Source organism: Panthera pardus, unplaced genomic scaffold (genome assembly GCF_024362965.1).
Source record: "Panthera pardus isolate Hobbes unplaced genomic scaffold, ASM2436296v1 HiC_scaffold_1, whole genome shotgun sequence".
NCBI classification, from domain to species: Eukaryota; Metazoa; Chordata; class Mammalia; order Carnivora; family Felidae; genus Panthera; species Panthera pardus.
The window spans coordinates 76010041-76034643 of NW_026526654.1; the positions used below are offsets into that span (position 1 = coordinate 76010041).

The 24603-nt window shown below is 38.8% G+C and overlaps 1 protein-coding gene across 6 annotated transcripts in view; it reads left to right on the forward strand.

Annotated features, from left to right (window-relative positions):
- SPART (spartin) overlaps window positions 1-24603 on the forward strand; it is a 90610-nt gene that overhangs the window by 42211 nt on the left and 23796 nt on the right. For 3 of the 6 annotated variants that reach the window (XM_019447750.2, XM_019447751.2, XM_019447757.2), the window contains exons 1-2: window positions 17319-17427; window positions 21008-21819. In XM_019447750.2, coding sequence (XP_019303295.1) covers window positions 21010-21819 — 810 coding nt within the window. In that variant the 5' untranslated portion in view covers window positions 17319-17427; window positions 21008-21009. Of the gene's footprint in view, window positions 1-16154; window positions 16176-17160; window positions 17250-17318; window positions 17428-21007; window positions 21820-24603 lie in introns of those variants that run through there. The other 3 variants (XM_019447753.2, XM_019447754.2, XM_019447756.2) reach the window with 3 other exon arrangements.

Genomic DNA, 24603 nt, shown 5'->3' on the forward strand with positions numbered 1-24603 from the left:
GGGGGTTCGAGCCCCGTGTCAGGCTCTGTGCTGACAGCTCAGAGCCTGGAGCCTGCTTCGGATTCTGTGTCTCCCTCTCTCTCTGACCCTCCCCCATTCATGTTCTGTCTCTCTCTGTCTCAAAAATAAATAAACATTAAAAAAAAAAACTGGTGAAATCCAAATTTAAGACTTGTAGTTTACTGTACCAGTGTAAATTTCCTGTTTTTGATAACATAAGATGGTTTTACAAGATATTATCCTTGAGGAAAGCTGGGTGAAGGATACATGAGTCGACTATTTTTGCACCTTTTTCTGAGTGTTTGTATCAAAATAAAATGTTAAAAATACAAACAAGGCTGCAGCATTTAGACAGGGCTGATAATTTAGAATAAGATATTGTATGCTGATATTATTTTTATGGCTCTTTTGAGCAGTGATCTAATTTCAAGCTAATTTCAAAAGAATGCAGCCAACTGCACAAGCTAAAACAACTGGGACATTCCTGCTATAATCTGTCTCCGGTCAATAAAAACCCTGAATCTTTATAGGAAAAAAAAAAAACAATCAGGCAGAGGCAGAGAAGACTAGATGGGAAAAGTTCTGAGAAGGGGTGAACCAAGAGGAAGCAGCTCAACATTTCTCTGTGCCACTGGGGATCGAAGAGAGCGAGAAATGCCTATTCAGTCCAATACCCGATTTGTTCACAGACACTAAGAAAATGAATTCTATTTCATTTCATATACTTCCTCAGAAAAACTAATAAATGAAAAATAAAATGAGCTAGATTTTTTTCATTGTCTGTTGCTTTCAGGTTAAATGAAATCATTAATAATTTTTAGGTATTTCCTTTTCTCCTAGATCCTAGGGGATATAAGGACTGTTTGAAATGATTTGGTTCCGTGCTACTCAAAATTTGGTCTGTGGGCCAGCAACATTGGCATCCCCTGGGAATTTGCCAGAAATATGGAATGTCAGGCCCCACCCCAGACCTACTGAAGATGAATCTGTATTTTTCCAAGCATTCAGAGGATATGTATGCACTTTAACAAATGCAAAGGCCTGGTCTTGCCAGTCCTGCCTTTCCATCACATTCATTATCACCAACAGAAAATTAATAAAGAGGACAATTACCACCAGCACTTGGGAAAATAACCTCACATAACCAAAAAGATCCATAGGGTAAGATACTAATTTTTTTAATTCTCTATGAACAAAATGTCATTAAAAAAAATCTTCCTCTTCCACATTATGGTCTGCTTTCTTCTGCTGCTTTCGAGTTAGTAGCTGAGATGCAGCAGGCTATGGGGCCTTCTCAGTCACCACACAACCCCTGTGGTGGGTGAGCTTAGTAGAGGGAAGGGCCCGTGCTTGTGGCCCCTACAGCTTCCCCCTGGCTAAGGCTGCAACCTTTCTCTTCACCGTAGTGTGGAGATTGCCTAAGAGGAGCTGGAGCTCAGGATGAGCCTGACAGCAGAGAGGAAGTAGGGAATATGCATCCTAAGGTATGTCTCTATCTGACAGCAATGCTTTCTTCAGAGTGTGATATCAGAATTCATGTTTTATTCAATAACTGAGTCACTACTGGACAGGTTGTTTAACAGAGATGTAGTGAATACATTGCACTCAGTTATGACCCGTGAGATCTGAGTTCTTTGATATATTTGTTTCTTCTTCCATGATGCATGGCTAATATTTGCCACATGTCCAGTGTGAGGGCTGGAATGGTAATAAATGCTCGCCTAAAATGCAAGGTCATAGGGACTGCACGATGTAGTATCTGCACAAGGATGCTGACAACCGTGAAGTCTCACAAGAGCCTAATATATATATATGTTTATCATTGATGGTCACGATAGCGAGAGTTGATCTTAAAACCAAAGAGCAAAAATATCCATCATAAATACATCTGTTATAATTAGTAAAGCTTGGTTATAAGAATGCTGTAATATAATTTGAAAAGTAAGCAGTAGCAATAAAAAGTAAGTGTCCACTTTTGATTTTCCATCAGAATGAAAAGAGGGCTTTTAAAGAATGCAGGGATTTTTAAAATAACTATGGTAGTTAATGTTCCCTGAGATTTATGAACTATGTGCTCTTTATGATCTATTAGTGGAACCATATGGAAGTGCTTGTATCAGCATTTTAATATGGTTCCATCTAATATTTGCACTACGGTAAATTTGGAAAACGGATGGGTAATTTGCCTTGGTGGTGCTTTTGTTTGAAGACTTTATGGGTTCTATGATTCAGAACTTTGTTGTTGTCTTTGTTAGAGAATTCAGAAATACCACCCTTAAAAAGACAAATTCTTGTGGCCATTTGAGGTTCTGTTTAGTGCGTTTTGTTCCCCGAATTTTGAAGTAATACAGATAGCATGCATTATTCAGAAGATTGGAATAGAAACACATATACTTTGATTTGCTTCCAGTTGGAACCAATTACATTATATCAACGTTGAAATTGATATAAGACAACATTACTACGTTAATGTGCAATATCGTTACACTGAATTTTAGCTCCATGGTAGTATGGCTGTGCCTAATGTAAGTACTGGAGAAAGACAGCAACTCCCATGACATTTTTGGGCAGAGTAATCTAATTATTACAGATTTCCAAGTAGTTACTGAACTTTTACAGCTTCCCTGGCATCTCAAAAGGTTCTTTGTCCACGGAGGTACTAAAGGACTATAGAGGATAGGAAAGTGTCACTTTGGGTTGAAAGTGATGACTACACTAACACACCAATGTAAATATTGGTATGAATATTCAGAACTTAAAGGTAGCGGGAGGAGGTGGGGGACAAAAAATTCTTACTATTTTATGCAAAAAACTTTTATTTGACAAGTTGACTCACTTGCCTTTGTGGTGCAACATACTTCTTCGGAGATTTTCACAGATCTATAAATCAGAGGGTGATACCCATAGGGTGGTTCTGAGAGTGATGTGAGGTAATATGGACACAAAGTGCCTAGCATAATGCTCGGTTCTTGGAAGGTACTAAACAATTGTTAGTTCGCTTTCCCTTTCTTTTCCCATATGTGCAACCCTCTCCAGTGCCTCCCATCTCAGTAAATAGCACCTGGAGACAAGTTCAGTTGCTTAACCTCAAATCTGAAAGACACCCTAACACCTCCCTCTCTCCTCCTCGCTCCCCAACTTCAGGGAACTTATTAGGGTAGCTCTCAGACTAATAATTCTGGGCTGCAGATTCAGTTTTACATGTTATTTTAATGGCGATAGAGGAATTTTCTCCAAAGATAAAAAAATTAAATACTGGTAGAAATGTATACGTGTATATCATTTTAAAATCACCCAAGTGATTGCAGGGTAAAATAGCTCCCATTTATTCAGCATCTGCTATGTTCAAAGTGTATTTTTAAAATTTAACAACCTCTTAAATAGTACTTACAATGTGCCAGGCACATTTAATTTAATGGAAACAATTTTTATCCTAAGCATTTTACACATACCGACTCATGAAGTAGTTTAATCATTACCTTGTTTTACCAGTGAGAAAATGGTGGCACAGATGGATAAAGTAAATTCCCCCAAGATCACAGAGGTGATCAGTGGCGGACTGAGATTTTGAACTCAGGCAGCTGGTTTCAAGATCTGTGCTCTTGACCACTCCGGTCAGCTGCTTCTTATAAGGTACAGAGCATTGTATATATTATCTTACTTCATCGTTAGCATAGTCTTATGAAGTAGCTATTGTTATCCCAATTACACAAAGGTGAGAACTGAAGCATTGAAGGTAAATTGCCCAAAATTATGTAGGCGGTAGGTATGACTGCTAGGATTCAAACATGAGTTCATTAGATAGATCATGATTCTAAGTATATATTTGTTTTTAGAGCTAAACCAAAGAAACCAGCAAATTTGTAGTCTTGGCGAAATTTTCTCTGTCCTAGGATGTTTCAGATTCTTCCAAATTATGTTACTTTTTGGGAACTGGATAACCAACCCTAAGGTACTGTGTTACAGTAGAAAATGCTAAGGTTTTTAAAGTCAAAAACTCCAGTTTAAACTATAGTTCTACTACTTACTAGTTGTGAGATTTTGATCATGTTACTTAATGTTAATGTTAACAAACCTCATTCTGTATGATTTTTTTGGGGGGGCGGGAATTCAAAGGTAATATATGGAAACTATAATATATGACTGTATACTGAGCATATGGTAATAGTTATTCAATAAAACATTAATTTTGACAAAATAGCAATTCTGAAAACAATCTTTGGGAATCTTGGCTTTGGTAGGTATTTGCTGTGTTGTTTAGAATATATTAAACTTCCTAAGCTTCCATTTCTTCATCTGACAATAGCCTCCTTATTGGTTTATTGGGGGGTAAAATAAAATGAGGGAGGTAAGATGGCCAGCAGAGGACTTTCTGTACAGTGGGCTTCAAAAAATTGATATTACTATGGCCCCATATTTGACTTTTTAGAAAATTTGATGGAAACTGTTTTCATCTGAAAGAGTTAAATTCCAAAGCCCTTACTTAATATATTCTGATGGAGTAATTTATAGACTCTGAGAGTAGGCTTAATACATATGTAGTTTCTGTGGGCTGTTTAAAACTGGGTATTGTTAGCATTTTAATTTCTATCACTTCAGAACTGCATAGAAAGAACCCCACTGTTACAAGCAAGGCTTGAAACTAAATACAGTTCGGTGATGCTTAGCTATGCTGTGATCTGACACCATAGGGACTTGTCTATATGTAAATTAAAGAACTTATTTATTTATTTATTTTTGGATGGCAGAACTGGTTCCTTTATTTTATTTATTATTTTAAGATTTTATTTTTAACTGATCTCTGTACCCAATGTGGGCTCAAACTTACAACCCTGAGATCAAGAGTCATAGGCTCTACTGACTGAGCCAGCCAGGCACACAGGTATTCTCATCTTCCAATTCTGTCCTGAATGTGATTTTTTTTTAATAGCCAATAGTGGTTTTTGTTGGTAAGAACAATATCAATTGTTCCAGACAGCATGTAAGAAAAAATGGATAAATTCAAACTTATTTGATTTCTCATCTTCATATATTAATCATGGCATCAAGTCTTTGCAGTTATATTAGGTTGATGAATGTTTGAATTTCATTTTTTTATATTTATTTAAAAAAATTTTTAATGTTTATTTTTGAGAGAGAGACAGAGTGTGAGCAGGGGAGGGGCAGAGAGAGAGGAAGACATAGAATCCAAAGCAGGCTCTAGACTCTGAGAGGTCAGTGCAGAGCCAGATATGGGGCTGCGACTCATGAATGGTGAGATCATGATCTGAGCCAGAGTCAGACGCTAAACCAACTAAGGCACCCAGGCACCCCTATTTTTTAAATTTCTGTAATGTTTATTTATTTATTTTGAGAGAGAGCACATGAGCAGGGATGGGCAGAGAGAGGGAGATAGAGAGAATCCCAAGCAGAGTCAGTGCTGAGTCTCATGTGGGTCTTGAACTCCCGAACCATGAGATCATGAGCTGAGCTGAAACCAAGAGTTGGACCCTTAACCGACTGAGCCACCCAGGTGCCACCCAGGTGCCCCAGATGAATGTTTTTTAAAGTTTGTGTTTCTTTAGGAAAAAGGACTCTATTTTTAAAGAAACAACATCAATTAGACTACAAACTGGCAAAAAGGACTAAGAAACATAAACTATTCAGGAAATAAATATTATTGAACAATGAAGAAAGAGTTTCTGGAAAGAACTGCTTGAAAATTTTAACTATAAAAATGTAACCCTTGGTATACTTTTACAGTCTCACAAAATAGCAGGCTTTTCTTTCTTTCTTTCTTTTTATTTCATAAACAGTATCTTTGCTTATGAATTCTCTGTGAACTGATGCATTCAAATCTTTGTTTTGTTGAATGTTGTGTTCCTTGTCATCTGCTATCACATAAGTTTATTGGGCAATCAGGCTGGGATGAGATAGTTCCAAGAATTGAGAGGGCTGAAGATGGAACTCCTAGACCTAGATCTTTCAATCGATATTGCCTGAATATGGCCAGAAAAGTGCTGGTTGTTCTGCAGTGGGAATCCCTCCAAGACCATCAGGACATCCAAAAATGAATTCCTGGTGTTCAGTGGATTTTACCAGCAGTTCATCACACATTTTTCTTTTTAGCCTCCTTAATAAGTGACATACTCAAGAAGGGGAAAGGGCTAGTGTCTAACAGGTATTACAGTCAACCAGTACTAAAGATACCTTCTTCTCTTTATTCTTACAATCCCTAATTACACAGAACTTGAAAAACCTTTACAAGTATACATGAAATACTTAAATATAGCCACATTTTAATAAGGTTGAAAACGCAACTGCTTTGATGTTTTATCAAGGGATGCCTGGGTGGCTCAGTTGGTTAAGCGTCCAACTTTGGCTCTGGCCATGGTCTCACGGTTGGTGGGTTCAAGCCGGCATCGGGCTCTCTGCTGTCAGTGTGTGGCCAGCTTTGGATCCTCTGTCTTTCTCTCTCTCTCTGCCCCTCCCCCACTGACACTCGCTCTCAAAATTAATAAACATTAAAAAAAAAAAAAAAGACAAGCAGTGTTTAACAGAAGTTCAAACTCCAGTATATTCTTGGTGGTTTCTGACAAAAAACATTGACATTTTCCTTGAGCTCCATCTCTACCTTTCGTAAAAAATCTGATGCTCTCTTTGAGATGTTCAAAAATTCCCAAAGGATTTACAGTCTCAAGGACACATCTGGATCTGGGCCTTTCCTTTCCCTAATTCAGTTCATTGATCTTCTCCTCATCATTCACATACTTGTCTTGTTCTGAACCATGTAAACAAGATGGGTATTGAGCCTCTTTTCTAAATCCCTCACCAAAACAAAACAAAAACAAAACACAAAGAATTTTTTTAAAACTACACTGAAGGATTCAGGAAATTGTAGGTCTCTTACAGTAGCAAAAACCGCCACAAATGCAAATTCGGGAAACTGTTTTCTTCTGAGTCCTTTATCAATCTACCATGTTGGTTGGCTTTTCCTCCTTTCTAAGTTTTCAGTGCCCCTCATTCCCCATTCCACCTGTTGCCAATCTTGACTTTTTCCTTCCTTCCTTCCTTCCTTCCTTCCTTCCTTCCTTCCTTCCTTCTTTCGTTCCTGAAGCCCCATTAGAAATGAGCACCCCTTGGCTCATTTTAATGTAGTAACAGTATTAAAAATGTTGTAGGTGTTTTTTCATTTATTTTCTCTTATTTGCCTATGTCCTTGGGGATTCACCCTGACTCTAAGTGACTTACCAAGATTTCCTTAAAGCAACACAGTTGCTGTAAGAATAATTTGGGGGGCACCTAGGTGGCTCAGTCAGTTGAGCATCCAACTCTTAATATCAGTTCAGATCATGATCTCATGATTTGTGAGTTCCAGGCCCATGGAATCATGCTTGGGATTCTCAGGGTCGAGGGACTGAGCCCTACGTTGGGCTCCATGCTGAGCATGGCGCCTGCTTGGAATTCTTTCTCTGTCTCTGTCTCTTTCTCCCTCTGACCCTCTCCCCTGCTTAAGCACTCTCTCTAAAATTAAAAAAGAACTAGAAGAAGAAGAAGAAGAAGAAGAAGAAGAAGAAGAAGAAGAAGAAGAATTTTGGTGTCTAGTGTTAAACTGTACCCTACCATCTTGTTATGCATATTAAGTGTATAGAAAATGAGGTACTTTTTTGCAGCAACGTGGATAGAACTCGAATGTATTATGCTAAGTGAAATTAGTCAGTCAGAGAAAAGACAAATATCATGACTTCACTCATATGTGGAATTTAAGATACAAAACAGATGAACATAAGGGCAGGGAAGCAAAAATAATATAAAAACAAGGAGGGGGACAAAACATAAGAGACTCTTAAATATAGAGAACAAATTGAGGGTTGCTGAAGGGGGGATGGATTTAACGGGCAAGGGGCATTAAGGAAGACACTTGTTGGGATGAGCACTGAGTGTTATATGTAGGGGATGAATCACTGGAATCTACTCCTGAAATCATTATTGCACTATATACTAACTAACTTGGATGTAAATTTAAAAAAAGAAAAAGAAAATGAGGTACTTTACTGAACCAGCTGTTAGCCTTTTTATAATATAAAAAACATCAATTTGGCAAGAATGAAGCCAAATCAGGCTAGTAAGAAATATTAAAGGAATTGTTTTTCATACTTTAATAGATGTTTTTTAAGGGTATATATATTTGCTAAGGAACAGATAAAATATTTTATATGGAAATATAGAACTTATAAAGCCTACATATGTATCTCCAAATTTGAATAAGAAATTACTTTTATCTATTTATTACTCAGTTTTTAAAATGCTACATTTGTCCATCATCCACTATTTGGTCTGCCAGGGGAAAATTATACTGTACTAAGAACATCACAATTATTGACCTTTGGTCAAATTCATGCTTTTCATATGCAAAAAATTTAAGGAAGAAAAGTTTAATGAGGTCATACAGTGAAGACCTAGCATCATGTAGAATTTTTATTTTTATTTATTTATTTTAAAATTTTTTAATGTTTATTTATTTTTGAGAGACCGAGACAGAGTGTGAGCAGGGGAGGGGCAGAGAAAGAGGGAGACACAGAATCTGAAGCAAGCTCCAGGCTCTGAACTGTCAGCACAGAGCCTGATGTGGGGCTCGAACTCGTGAACTGTGAGATGATGACCTGAGCCAAAGTTGGATCGTCAACCAACTGACCCACTCAAGGTCCCCTAGAACTTTTAGAATAGTATTATCACATTAGCCTTAAACAAAATGTACTTTCCGGGACTTTTATTTTATACCAAGTCGTTCTGTTGAGTTCAACATGAGCTGGGAGCAATTAGGTAATATCACCAGTGATAACCTAGATTAGTTCATTTTGTTTATGTGGAGTTTCTCAGCCTTTACATATAGAAATATTGAAATTAGAATAGAATTGAAGCTGAATTCTGTCCCATTCTAGAAATAAATGATAATCATCTGGAAGTATACTAATTAACTGGAAAACAAGTCCCCATCACCACTTTAAGATGCATTTCCAATAAATATATACTCTTTGTTCAATAAATATTTATCCACACTTAAAATATATATAAATACAAATATAATAATCCCTCTACCCAGGAGGTATTTTTCAAACTGCTTTAAATATAATATGTATACACCATTTATGGTGTTCACTAATTTTAAATGTACAATTCAATGGATTTCATTATATTTACAGAACTATACAACCATCATCACAATCTAATTTTAGAACATTTCTACCCTAAAAAGAAAACCTTGTGTCCATTTACAGTCAATTCTAATTACCAACCCCAGCCTTAGGCAACCACCAGTCTACTTTCTGTCTTTGTATATTTGCCATTTTAAAAAATTCACAAAAATAGAATCATGCAATATGTGTTCATATCTGGCTTATCTCACTGAGGTTCATCCATGTGCAGCATTTTTGGGACTGAACAATATTCCATTGTATGGATATACCACATTTTCAAAAATCCATTCATGATTGATATATGGTTGGGTTATTTTTACTTTTTGGCCATTTTAAATAATGTTGCTGTGAACATTTTGGTCAAGTATACCTGTACACTTTGTATGTGTGTATAGCTATTTATATTATTGTTTGTATTATATGTGTTCTATTTCCAGAATAACACAGGATACAGCATCAGTTCTATCTCAATTTTAACATTTATAGATGTGAAAACTGAGAGACTCTATGCACCTAAACTAAATAAACAGAAGTGGAAGTTTTATAACAAGAGCATCACTTGATTTTTTTGAACCAAGAGAAATGACAACATGTACACAATTTCATCTCTCATGGGAATTGCAGGTCATATAGTAAGTCTACAAATGACTTTTTAAGATGCAAATTGTTTACCAAAATATGGATGCATCATTTTACATTGGTACCAGTAGTACATGAAGAGTTTGAATTTCTCCACATCCTTGTCAATACTTGTTAGTATCTATCTTTTTTATTATAGACATTCTAGAGGATAAATAATGACACGTTGTATTTTTGATTTCCATTTTTCTAAAGATTAATTGCATTGAACATATTTTCATGTGCTTTCTGGGCATTTGTATATTTTTGGAGAAATGTCTATTCAAATCCTATGCCCATTTTAAAACTGTGCCTTATTTGTCGAGTTATAATAGTTCTTTATATATTCTAAATACAAATCAGATATAATAATTTGCAAATCGTTTCTCATTGTCTATGTGTTGTTATTTTCAATTTCTTGATGGCGTCATTTGAAAAGCAAAATATTTTAATTTTGATGAAATACAACTTATCAATTGTTTTTTATTCGTTATATTTTGGGGGTTGTAACTAAGAAATCCTTGCTTCAGGGGTGCCTGGGTGGCTCAGTTGGTTAAGCATCAAACTCTTGATTTAGGCTCAGGTCATGTTCTCATGGTTCATGAGAATCAAGCCACACATCCAGCTGTGCACTAACAGCCAGAGCCTACTTGAGATTCTGTCTCTCCCTCTCTCTCTGCTCCTCCCCTGCTCACGCATACACATGCTGTCTCTCTCTCAAAATAAATAAACTTAAAAAAAAAGAAATCATTGTTTCATCCAAGTTTATGAAGATTTACTCATGTTTTCATCTAAGAGTTTTACAGTTTTAGTTCTTACATTTAGGTCTTTGATCCATTTTATGTTAATTTTTTAGTACGTTGTGAGGTAGGGGTCCAAATTCTCCTTTTTGAATGAATTTCCTATTGTTCCATTTGTTGAAAATAATACTTCTTTCCCATTGAATATTCTTGAGATTTATTAAAAATCCGTTAACTGTGGATGGGCTTATTTATGGGTTATTAATTCTATTTCATTGTTCAATTCTATCCCACATATGTCTGTTCTTATGCCAATACCAAACTGAAATGATTATTGCAACTTTGTAGTAAATTTGGTTATCAGGAAACATATGAGGGGGAGCTAAGATGTCAGTGTAGTAGGAGGACTCTAGGCTTGCCTTGACCCTCGAACACAGCTAGGTAACTATCAAATCATTCTGAATGCCCAACCATGACCTGAGGACTGACAGAACAAAGTGCACAACTAGAAGGAGAGAAGAGGCCACATAGAGGAAGGTAGGAAGTGTGGAGATGTGGTTTCAGAGAGAAATGGATCGCAGAAAGAAAAATCTCAAACAACATGAACTTATACCTAAAGAAGCTAGAAAAAGAACAACAAACAAAGCCTAAAGCCAGCAGAAGAAGAACTTATTATTTCCATAATAAAGATTAGAGCAAAAATACATGATATAGAAATGAAAAGAAAAGAACAGATCAATGAAACCGGGAGATGTTTCCTTGAAAAAATTAATAAAATTGATAAACCCCTAGCCAGATTTATCAAAAAGAAAAAGGACTCAAATAAATGAAATCACAAATGAAAGAGGAGAAATAACAACCAACACCACAGAAATACAATTATAGGAGAATAGTGGGAAAAATTATATGCCAGCAAATCATACAATCTGGAAGAAATGGATACATTCCTATAAACTGTCAAAACTGAAACAAGAAGAAATAGAAAACTTGAAGAGACTGATAACCAGCAAAGAAACTGAATAAGTAATCAAAAATTTCCCAATAAACAAAAGTCCAAGGCCAGGTGGCTTCATGGGGGGAGGTCTGCAAGATATTTAAAAAAAAAAAATTTAATGTTTATTTATTTTTGAAGGAGAGAGAGAACAGAGTGTGAGTGGGGGAGGGGCAGAGAAAGGGAGACACAGAATCTGAAGCAGGCTCCAGTCTCTGAGCTGTCAGCACAGAGCCCAGTGCAGGGCTCGAACACACAAACTCCAAGATCATGACCTGAGCTGAAGTCAGTCGCTTAACTGATTGAGCCACCCAGGCATCCCAGGTCTACCAGATATTTAAAGAAGAGTTAATACCTATTATTCTCAAACTATTCCAAAAAAATAGATATGGAAAGAAAGCTTCCAAAATCATTCTATGAGGCCAGCATTATTTTGATTCCAAAATCAAAGATTCCACTAAAAAAGAGAACTACAGGCCAATATCCTTGAACATGGATGCAAAAATTTTCAACAAAATACTGCCAAATCAGATACAATAGTACAGTAAAAGAATCATTCACCGCAATCAAGTGGGATTCATTCCTGAGCTGCAAGAGTGGTTCAATATTCACAAATCAATCAATGTGATATACTACCTTAACAAAAGAAAGGATAAGAACCATATGATCCTTTCAATAGATTCAGAAAAAGAATCTGACAAAGTACAGATCCATTCATGATAAAATCTCTCAACAAAGTAGGGATAGAGGGAACATATGTCACTATAATAAAGGCCATATACAAAAACTCACAGCTAATATCATCTTTACTGGGGAAACACTGAGAGCTTTTCCTCTACAGTCAGGAACAAGACAAAGATGTCCACTCTCACCACTGTTATTTAACATAGTACTGGAAGTCCTTGCCTCAGCAATCAGACAATAACAACAAAAAAAGGTATCTAAACAGACAAGGAAGAAGTCAAGCTTTCACTATTTGCAGATGACATGATACTCTGTATAGAAAACCCCAAAGACTCCATCAAAAAATTTCTAGAACTGATACACAAATTCAGTAAGGTTGCAGGATACAAAATCAATGTCCAGAAATCTGTTGCGTCTCTATACGCCAATAATGAAGCAGCTGAAAGAAAATTCAAGGAATCAATCCCATTTACAGCTGCACCAAAAAGTTGTAAGATACCTAAGAATAAACTTAACCAAAGAGGTAAAAGATCTGTATTCTGATAGCTATAAAACACTGATGAGAGAAATTGAAGATGATAGAGAAATCAAAAATATTCTGTGCTCGTGTATGGGAAGAACAAACATTGTTAAAATATCCATACCCAAAACAATCCACACACTTAATGCAATCCTTATTAAAATACCACCAGGATTTTTCACAGAACTAGAACAAAAAATCCTAAAATTTGTATGGAACCACAAAAGACCCCAAATAGCCAAAGCAATCTTGAAAAAGAAAAGCAAAGCTGGATGCACCACTATTCTGGACTTAAAAGCTAGAGTGATCAAGGCAGTATGGTATTGGCACAAAAACAGACACATAGGTCAGTGGAACAGAAAAGAAAACCCAGAAATAGACCCACAACTACATGGTCAAGTAATCTTTGACTAAGCGGAAAGAATATCCAATGGGAAAAAAGAGTTTCTTCAACAAATGGTGTTGGTAAAACTGAACAGCAACATACAAAAGAATGAAACTGGACCACTTTTTTACACCATACACAAAAATTAATTCAAAATGGATGAAAGACCTAAATGTGAGATAGGAAACCATCAAAGTCCTAGAGGAGAATACAGGCAGTAACCTTTCTGACATCAACCATAGCAACTTCTTACTGGATATGTCTCCTGACGCAAAGGAAACAAAAGCAAAAGTGAACTATCAGGACTTCATCAATAAAAAGCTTCTGCACAGTGAAAGAAACAATCAACAAAAGTAAAAGGCAACCTTTGAAATGGGAGAAGATATTGTAAATGGCATAGTTGATAAAGGGTTAATATTCAAAATATATAAAGAACTTATAAAACTGAACAGCCCAAAACCAAATAATCCAGTTTTAAAAAATGGGCAGAAGACACAAATAGACATTTTTCCAAAGAAGACCTATAGATGGCTAACAGACACATGAAAAGATGTTAAACCTCACTCATCATTAGGGAAATACAAATAAAAACTATAGTGAGATATCATCTCACACCAGTCATAATGGCTAAAATTAACAACACAGAAAACAACAGGTGTTGGTGAGGATGTGGAGAAAGGGGAACCCTCTTACACTGTTGGTAGGAATGCAAACTAGTTTAGCCACTCTGGAAAACAGTATGGAGGTTTAAGAAGTTAAAAATAGAACTACCCTATGATCTAGCAATTACACTACCAGGTATTTACAGAAAGGATATAAAAATACTAATTTGAAGGGATTCATGCACCCCAATGTTTATGTTTATAGCAGCATTGTCAACAATAGCCAAATTATGGAAAGAGCCCAAATGTCCATTATCTTATGGATGAATAAATAAAATGAGATATTATATATACATATATATACACACATATATTATACACACATATACACGTATATTATATATATATACACACATATGTATATATGATGGAATATTAGTCAAAAAAGAATGAAATCTTGCCATTTGCAACAACATGGATAGAGCTAGAAAGTATTATGCTAAGTGAAATGTCAGAGAAAGACAAATACTATATGATTTCACTTATATGTGGGATTTAAGAAACAGATGAACATATAAAAAAGGAGGGGGGCAAACCAGGAAACAGACTCTTAACTATAGAGAACTGAAGGTTACTGGAGGGGAGGTTGGTAGGGGAAGAAGGGATGGGTTAAATGGGTGATGGGTTTAAGGAAGCCACTTGTAGTGATGAGCCCTGGGTGTTGTATGTAAGTGATGAATCACTAAATTCTACATCTAAAACTAATGTTACACTGTATGTATGTTAACTAACTGTATGTTAACTAACTGGAATTTAAATAAAAACTTGAAGAACAAACAAAAGAAGCAAAGCACAAATCAAAAACCAAAAAAAAAAAAAAATAAGGGTAAATCCTCCACTTTTGTTCGTCTTTTTCAAGATTGTTTTGTCTATTCTGGCTCCTTTGCATTTCCATATGAGTTAGGATTAGTTTGCCAATTTCTGCACAATAATTGTCTGGGATTTGGGTAGGGGTTATCGTCTATCTATAGATTAGTTTGGGGAATATTGCCATTATAACAATATAAAATCTTGCAGTCTGTGAATGTAGAATGTCTTTCCATTTATTTAGGTCTTCTATAAACCCTCTTAGCAATGTTTTGTAGTTTTTGGTGTACAAGTCTTGCACTTATTTTGTTAAATTTATTCCAAAGTATTTTGCTCTTGATAATATTGTCAATGAAATTCTTAATTTCATATTTGGAGCATTCATTGCTAGTGTTTAGAAATACTATTGAGTTCTGTATGCTGATCTTTTATCCTGCAACCTTGATGTACTTGATTAGTTTTAGTTGCTTTGTAGTATATTTTAGGGTTTTTATATATAACGATCTTGTATATTTTCACATTTTTAAACACTTTAACCTTTACGACTATTGCAAAATTATAAAATTAGATTTAAATGGGGTGCCTGGGTGGCTCAGTTGGTTGAATGACCGACTTTTTTTTTTTTTTTTAAGTTTAATTTTTATTTTGAGAGAGAGAGAGAGAGAGAGAGAGACAGTGCCAGCAGGGTAGGGAGGCAGGGAGACAGAGAGAATCCGAAGCAGCCTCCTCACTATCAGCACAGGGCCTGATGCTGGGCTCGAACTCAGAAACGTTGAGATCATGACCTGAGCTGAAACCAGGAGTCGGACACTTACCGAGCCACTCAGGCACCCCAAGTGTCTGACTCTTGATTTCAGCTCAGGTCATGGTCCTGAGGTTGTTTGGGCTTCTGCACCGAGCCTGTTTGGGTTCTCTCTCTCTCCCTCTGCCCCTCTCTTCCCTCCCCCCACCCATTCTCTTTCTCAAAAAAATTAAAATAGAAAATACTTTCCTTTGAAAAAATAAAATTAGATTTAAATTTATGTACTTATTTATGATGCAGAGAAGTATACTAGATGATCAATAAAAGACTTTCCAGAAGAAAGAGATACTATATTGAGAGAAAATTTTATGAGGAAATATGGAAATACAGTTTCAGGAAGAAAAGGAATGATGTAAAATTTCCCATTAAAGAGAAGCTTGTTAATGCGGTTTTAAAAATTGGTGAACGATATCAAATTACCTGGCATTTGAGTTTCACTGGCTACATTTAAAACTGTTACATGTTACAGTTTTATTTAAAAATGTCAACTTACAGTAAAACAATTTGCATCTTTTGCAACTGTTTAAGATGAAAATTTTTATGGTCCATATAAAAAGAGGGAGAAGGTACACAGTCACATTTTTTCCAGAATTCTTTGAAGATGTGTACGCACAAAATCCTTTAAACCATCGTATTAATGTGTATCTTCCTAACAGGTTTTTCCCTTTGGGATGACTGTTACCTTTCTTCAATTTGGGGAACCTCCCAAATGGCCCCGAATTTAAAAGCCTCACCCAGTGGTCATCCAACAGTCCTCTAATTTTGACTGAGGTAAAGAATACATTTGGAGGTAAGTCACTGCCATCCCTAAACAAGTCACTAGCTGTAAAGGCTAAGGGCATTATACCTGCAGTTTTTTAAAGGCAGGCCGATTGAAGAGTTTAAAATCTGGCGTCCACACTATTTTACTAATTTTTTTTTTTTAATTTTTTTTCAACGTTTTTTATTTATTTTTGGGACAGAGAGAGACAGAGCATGAACGGGGGAGGGGCAGAGAGAGAGGGAGACACAGAATCGGAAACAGGCTCCAGGCTCTGAGCCATCAGCCCAGAGCCTGACGCGGGGCTCGAACTCACGGACCGCGAGATCGTGACCTGGCTGAAGTCGGACGCTTAACCGACTGCGCCACCCAGGCGCCCACTATTTTACTAATTTTAAAGAGGTCTTGAAGAAAGGTAAGGTATGTTCACTTTGCCGTTCCCCTTTTAGCCTCTCACAGTCATAAGAAGTATTAGCACCGTTGCTCTGTATCCTGAGGTGTCATACTGCTAGATTACACACCCCGAGACTTTTACCACGTAGCGTACGTGGACTTTGGGAGGTAACTGTCTCAGAATGCAGGAGTCACAAAGCCTAGGTTCCAGAAGAGCGGAGAGAATCGGCCTTTGTTCTCGCACGTGCACCGCGCGCAGGGCTCCCTCTAGCCACGACTTCCGTCCCTGCCCACCACTCTCTCCTAGCCTCTCCGGCAGCCTTGGGTCCGCGGAGGGGGGGGCGGGGGAGGCAGAAGATATTGCGCAAGCGCGGGGGGTTGTCGACGTGGCCGCGGAGACCCGGGTCGAGGGTCCGCGCCGAGGGGCTGGTTCGCGTAGTTCTCTGCGGCCTTCCGCCCTCGCCCCTTTTCTCCCCACAGAGTTTCGCCTTGACTCCGGGGTTCGAAGGTGACTGACACGCCACCTAGAAGGTCAGGGTGGGTAGGACTTAGGCCGGGCGCGCCGGGGAGGGGGGCGGGGAGAGAGGCGCCCGAGTGGGCGTCACGTGAAAACCTACCCGCAGTGCCCCGATGCGGGAGCGAGAGCTGACGGGCGGGGCGGCGCGGCCGCGTGACGTGGCGCGCTCTGGAGCGCGCGACTTGGAATGCTTTGTGAGTTCCGTCGTGCGGTCGCGCGCGCGCTCGTGCGAAGCGCGAAGAACCTCGGGACCGGTCCCGGCCGGGCACTTCGCCGCCGCGCCGCGTCTGAGGGAGCAGGCCTCCGGCCTGCGGCAGCCGGGCGGGGAGCTCTTCGGGTGGCGCCCGGGCGCCCGAGATCTGGAAGGCACAGGTGGGGCGGCGGCGGGCGGAGAAGGATTCGCCCTCGCGCGGACCCCCAAGGCGGGCTGGTGGCGTGAGCGCCCCGGGCCCCGCGGGCTGACGGGGCTGGGGGGAGGGGCAGGACAGAGGAGGCCCGGACGCCCTCATCCCAGTAGGAGATGCAACTGTCGTTGAAGGGAGCGATTTCTAGAGAAAAGTTTGAGAAGTTGTTCACTTAGCCCCCATATCGTACATATTTATGGGACCTGCGAGTTCTGCGCTTCCTGCGCCCTCAGCGCTGCCTCCCACTCCCTCCCCTTTGGTCGTCGTCCTCCCGGAATGTCTCTTTTGACCCTTCTTGCTGCCTCATTCCGCTCTGTTTACTTGGCTTCGAAAATGGCTGTGGTTATTCGCCCTTACCCAGCACTTAGGCTTCGTGAAAGTTCGGTAGTCTTTGTTTACAAAATGTCAGCAACCAACAGCAGTTGTAATGGGAATGGAGAGCGCAGGATTTTGCTCTTTGGAATACATTTGTTCACGTTCATTGGAGGTTGAGCACCGCAGAGGATCTCTCTGACCTGGTTTCTGTGCCTGGAAAGTTTTTCTTGGAATGTGCATTGTTTCGTGACGGGGCATTATTGCGTTACCGTACGGTTGGCCCAGTTTTCCACTAGTGGATTGCTTTGCTCCCGCTTGAGGATCCTCGAAACTTAACTTTATTGCCGTGTCATTTTAATGGGTTTGCGTTCGAGATTGCTGTTGCCTCTGAAATCCTGCTTTAAATAGTTCAGAATTCAACAGTTTTTCTCCAAAATTTCCAAAAGCAAAACCGAGAAAAAATATAGTAAGGTGCCCGGTTACAGATCGAGCTATTTTTTAATTGCTCTCCATTGCAGTATCAAACTTCATTCGGTGTTTTTATAGGAAACCTGTTTGAAACAGGAAGCTTTTATGTGGGTTCTTTCTCACCTCTGGGGCCTTGTGGACCATCATTCATGTATTTCTCCTGACGGGGATGGGATGGTATTGGAGGGCGTTGCATACAGGTAAAGTTCCCCCTCCTTTTTTGGTAAAAGGCCAGATAGGTGGGTAGTAGAGCAACGTCTGTATTACAGACTACTTGTAATGTTGACCTTTACCTTGATCGTTACTGCTTTTAGGGTTTATGGGATTGAACTAAGTTGTTAGTTGTTTGATTCAGAATTTCACCTTTTCTCCTGAGATTTTTTTTAAAGCTTACACACATGCACCACACATTGTACTTAGTTTGTTAGAACGTTAAAAAAAAAAATGCACCGCTTGTATCTGGAACCAGGTTTACGGTTTTAAGACGATTATACTGTTTTATTAAATACTACAGATTGACATTTGGAAGACTTTCTGTTCCAAACTTTAAAAATTAAAATAAGTGAAATCATGCAATAATGGGTTTCATTTTTTCAAGCCTTTGATAAACTTTTAATTGCGATTAGGGATATGACAGGCATTTTGTAATTCTTTTTCTTTTTTAGATTAAGTTTATTTTGAGAGAGTGCTTGTGCATGTGATAGAGGGAGAGAGAATCCCATGCATGCTCTGTGCTGTCAGGGGAAGCCCATCTTGGGGCTCTGTCTCAAGAACTGTGAGATCATGACCTGAGCCGGAGTCTGTAGTCTTACCCTTAACTGTCCCAACCCAGGCACCCCATAACAGGCACTAGAAAAAATAAAAATACTATTCTGCAGTTGCTACCCCTGTGAAATGCATTTTCTCAGAGACTACGGAGAATATAACATCCTGGGATAAATCCCAAATTAAAAATACAGTATTTTAGCGCACACTTTTCCTTTCTGTGTGTGCAGAGAGTCCAATTACATTTCACCTGATCGATTTCCAGGCGTTTTTCCCTGCTAAACTTCTCCCCCTCCCCCTCCCCCAAGATGGAGGTGCCAGCAAGGAATGCTATTCAGCTGTAGACCCCTGGACACCATCCCCCCCCATCCCTCACCCCCCATGCCTTGCCTTCCCTCTCAGTAGCCAACCCATTTCTTCCAGAGACACATTATTTCAGGAAATCTTTCAGCACACTGTGTAAAATAAGCTTTGAAATGAAGGTATGCACAAGATAAGGTGTTGAACACTTTTTCATAGGCTATTTATTTAAAAAAAGTGTTTTTAACGTTTATTTACTTTTGAGACAGAGAGAGACAGAGCATGAACAGGGGAGGGGCAGAGAGAGAGGGAGACACAGAATCCGAAGCAGGCTCCAGGCTCTGAGCTGTCAGCACAGAGCCCGACGCGGGGCTCGAACTCATGGGCCGTGAGGTCATGACCTGGGCCGAAGTCGGACGCTTAACCGACTAAGCCACCCAGGCGCCCCTTCATAGGCTATTTAAATACTCTTTTGGGGGGCACCTGGGTGGCTTGGTCGGTTGAGCCTCCGACTTCTGTTCAGGTCATGATCTCATGGTTCGGTGAGTAAGAGCCCACATGGGACTCCCTGTTGTCCCTCCCTTGCAGAGCCCTCTTCCATACAGATCCACTGTCTCTCTGCCCCTCCCCCCACTAGCTCCTCCTGTCAAAAATAAACATTAAAAAATATATGCTTGTGAAGTACTTGTTGATGTAATTTTCTCATTAACAAGAATGAGAGGTTATGCCTTTTTAATCTTGTTAATTTTTTTATTATTTTTTTAATGTTGATTTTTTGAGAGAGCATGAGCGGGGGAGGAGCAGAGAGAGATGGAGACAGGATCTCAAGTGGGCTCTGCTGACAGCAGAGCGCCCAACGTGGCGCTCGAACTCACGAACCATGAGATCATGATCTGAGGCAAAGTTGTACACTAAACCCACTGAGCCACCCAGGCGCCCCTTGTTAGAGTTATTTTAATGGAGTTTTGGGAGGGAATAGAACTAACCACATGTGAGTAACTTGACACCTTTAAATGGAAGCAGGTAACTTTAAAGATTTATCCAGATATTTTTTTCTCATTTTTCTCCTCTCTAATGTGTGTTTCAACCTCATTTTTAATTAGTTGGATAAAATCTGGATCTGTATTATAGTAAATTTTAGAATGAAGCTCTTTGGTTCTAACGTTAGATACATGATAGGAAACTTTTATTTATTATAAGAAACTGGAACAAGAAAATTATTCAGTAGATATCTTCCTGTTCTCTTCTGTTTTTAATTAAAAAGATATTTAGAGGGGCACCTGGGTGGCTCAGTCAGCTGGGCATCCGACTTTGGCTCAGGTCATGATCTCATGGTTCCTGAGTTTGAGCCCTGCATCAGGCTCTGTGCTGACAGCTCAGAGCCTGGAGCCTGCTTCAGATTCTGTGTCTTCCTCTCTCTCTGCCTCTCCCCTTTGTCTCTCTCTGTCTCTCCAAAATGTTAAAAAAAAATTTTTTAATAAAAAGATATTTAGGAACGAGCATTATTTATCTATTCAACAAATACGTATTGAGTGCATTCTCTATGTCAGATCTAATACTAGGCTTAGGGAGTACAATAGTGAACAAGACAGACCAACAAAGCTCCTGTCTTCTTGAAATATCTTTAGGTAGGAGAAATTGATAATCAGTAAACAAATAGTTAAATTAGATAATTGAAGATAATATTTTCTGTTTGGCAGAAATGGAGCAAGAACCACAAAATGGAGAACCTTCTGAAATTAAGATCATCAAGGAAGCATACACAAAGGCCTTTTTATTTGTTAATAAAGGACTGAATACAGATGAATTAGGTCAGAAGGAAGAAGCAAAGAACTACTATAAGCAAGGAATAGGACACCTGCTCAGGGGAATCAGCATTTCATCCACAGAGCCTGAACACACTGGTTCTGGTTGGGAATCTGCTAGACAGATGCAACAGAAAATGAAAGAAACACTACAGAATGTACGTACTAGATTGGAAATTCTGGAGAAGGGTCTTGCCACTTCTCTACGGAATGATCTCCAGGAGGTGCCCAAGTTATATCCAGAATTTCCGCCTAAAGACATACCTGAAAAGTCACCAGAGCCTCACACCTTTAGTTCACTTTCTCAGCACACTGAAGTAAATGGAAGCACTTCAACAACAAGTCCAGGGTTGGTTTCTGCATCTAGTTCTTTATCCTTACCGTCTCAGAGTCATCCAGCAGAAGCACCTCCTGCTTATACTCCTCAGGCTGCTGAGGGTCATTATACTGTATCCTATGGGACAGAATCTGGGGAATTTTCATCAGTTGGAGAAGACTTTTATAGGAATCATTCTCAACCACCTCCTCTTGAGACCTTAGGGCTAGATGCAGATGAGTTGATTTTGATACCAAATGGAGTACAGATTTTTTTTGTAAATCCTGCAGGGGAGGTTAGTGCACCTTCGTATCCAGGGTATCTTCGAATTGTGAGGTTCTTGGATAATTCTCTTGATACAGTTCTAAACCGTCCTCCTGGGTTTCTTCAGGTAAGCCAATGAAAAGTGTAAACATAATCTGAAATATGTATGAAATACGTTATTTTTGTTTGTCAATATTATGTATCCAGGAGAATAAATGTAAAAAGATCTTTCTGGTTCTTTTTAATATATTGTATGAAATTTATGACCCTTAAAGATACAAGCTTGTGTTTTACTTTTAAAATTATGATGACAGGACCTGAGGGGTATCGAAGCATTCATCCTTAAAATTTGAATTCTTTTTTTTCTTTTTCTGAGAGACTGTATGGGAGGGGCAGAGGGAGAGAGAGAATCCTAAGCATGCTCTGTGCCCAGTGCAGAGAGCCCTATGTGGGGCTTGATCTCAGGATTGTGAGATCATGACCTGAGCCGAAATAAAGAATCGGGACACTTAAAACTGACTGAGCCACTCAGGTACCCATAAAATTTCAATTTTTTATTGAAGAAGAAACCTAATAACTTTAATTTCAGAAGAGATTTATGTAACTCATGTGGATATGTAAATTTCCACAAATATTGTCAAGCCCCATCTGAGCAGTTGATCTGGGCTAGACGCAGCCCAGTATATAGAACAGTGGTTCCCAACCCCACCCCCCAACCCAAGGACATTTTGGGAACGACTAGAGACATTTTTGGTTGTCACAACAGCTATTGTTGTGCTACTGCTCCTGGCAGATAGTAGGTAGAGGCCGGGGGACTGCTAAACATCTAAATAGTATTGCTTCTGTCAATAAAAAAATTATCTAACTCAAAACGTTAATCATGCACAGGTTGAGAAACCTTGGTCTAGAAGTAGAGACTCTGATGATAATTTAAGATGCATTTTAACATTCCAAGCAGATAAATTTACCAGGATGCTCTTTGTCGAGGAGTAAAGACTGGTGCTATAAATACAGGATGTTAGGGCATTGTTATAGAATTAATGAAGTATTCTGAAGGTGATGTTCCAATAACAATGTATTTTTAAAAGATTGGACATTGGTACAAAATGAGGACTCCATTTACATTGGGTGTTAACAAAGGAGTTTGCTTAGAAGGGAGATGACTGTTTGAGCAAAGCAGGTCCTATTGTCCAGAGTCCAGATGATGTGGTTGGTTTAGTTATGGCACTAGTTAACCAACTGAGCTACCCAGGCACTCCCCTGGTTTTAGTTTTAATCTACCTTTTAAACCTATTACATTTATAGTCCATTAATTAGAACTTAGACATAAGTTGCCCCCTGAAAGTGAATCTGGGTGAAATCAGCCTGTGGTGGATGAGCCTTCCAGTTCTTAATGCTCTACCCTGAGAAAGGTCTATAAGGTTTTATTTCAGAAGATTTGGGGATACTCCCTTTCAATCAAGGTGTCCAGAATGTAATTAATCTTAGAGAAATCATGACATTGTAAAATAAAACTTTCCCAAACTTTAGTTATGTAAGTATAATCTTTACAACTTTTTTGTCAATTTCCTATCTCTGCTATAACTTTCCTAATATTTGAATTTAAATGTCTCATTTGTTAATTTTATCCTAACCAATAACAGCTGTGAAGTTGAAAGATGTATTTTTTTGTTAATATATATTAAAACACATTACTACTCAAATAGTCTGTATATTACTTAAATTTATTTCATATACTATTCATGGCAATATATCATACTTTGGAAAATGCGATAATCAATTTTGTGACTTCTCTAAAGTTTGACTTTTATAAAAGTTGGAAAGTGGCATTTGAGATGACTAAAAAAGACAATCTGTAAAAGAAGAATTTGAAAATGTTTTTTAAGCACTTTCCAAGAAAGAATCAGACTTGGATTCTTTGATCCCTGCAGGTTTATATTCTGTTGGTCAGAAATGATGGCAGTATACCAGAATTTTTCATTAAAAAAAATTTTTTTTTAATGTGTACTTATTTTTGAGAGAGGCAGAGTGTGAGCAGGGGAGGGGCAGAGAGAGAGGGAGACACAGAATCCAAAGCAGGCTCCAGGCTCTGAGCTGTCAGCACAGATCCTGATGCAGGGCTCGAACTCAGGAACCACAAGATCATGACCTGAACCAAAGTCGGACGCTTAACTGACTGAGCCACACAGGCGCCCCGAGAATTTTTCATTTTTTATATGAAATCTTCCATGTTCTTTGACTCATATTTACTATACAATATTTTGATAATAGATTGTTCTTCCCCGTTTCTTATTATTAGGAAGACCATGTGTCCTGAGTGAGCAACACAATTATATTCTCCTTGCTCAAAGAATGTAATCTCAATGGAAATGAATTCATTTGGATATTATGATTTAAGCTTAGTCTTTTCTGAATTTAGATCTCCAGAAAGTAAGCTTAAGTCTTCTTCTTTTTTATTTTTTTTTAATATTTGTGTATTTTTTAGAGAGAGAGACAGAGCGTGAGCCAGGGAGGGGCAGAGGGAGAGTGAGATACAGAATCAGAAGTAGGCTCCAGGCTGTCACCACAGAGCCCGATGCGGGGCTCAAACTCACAAACTGCGAGATTGTGACCTGAGCCGGTCAGATGCCCAAATGACTGAGCCACCCAGGAGCCCCTAAGTCTTTTTTTTTTTTTCAATGTTTATTTGAAAGGGAACATGTACGTGAGGAGAGGAGGGACAGGGAGAGAGAGAATCCCAAGCAGGCTCTGCCCCCTCAGTGCAGAGCCTAATGGGGAGCTCAATCCCATGAACCATGAGATCATGACCTACGACGAAATCCAGAGTCTGATACTCAATCTAGCGCCACCCATGTGCCTCATCCAGTGAGCTTAAGTCTTAGCATATGGACAATCTGATGATATTGCTGGG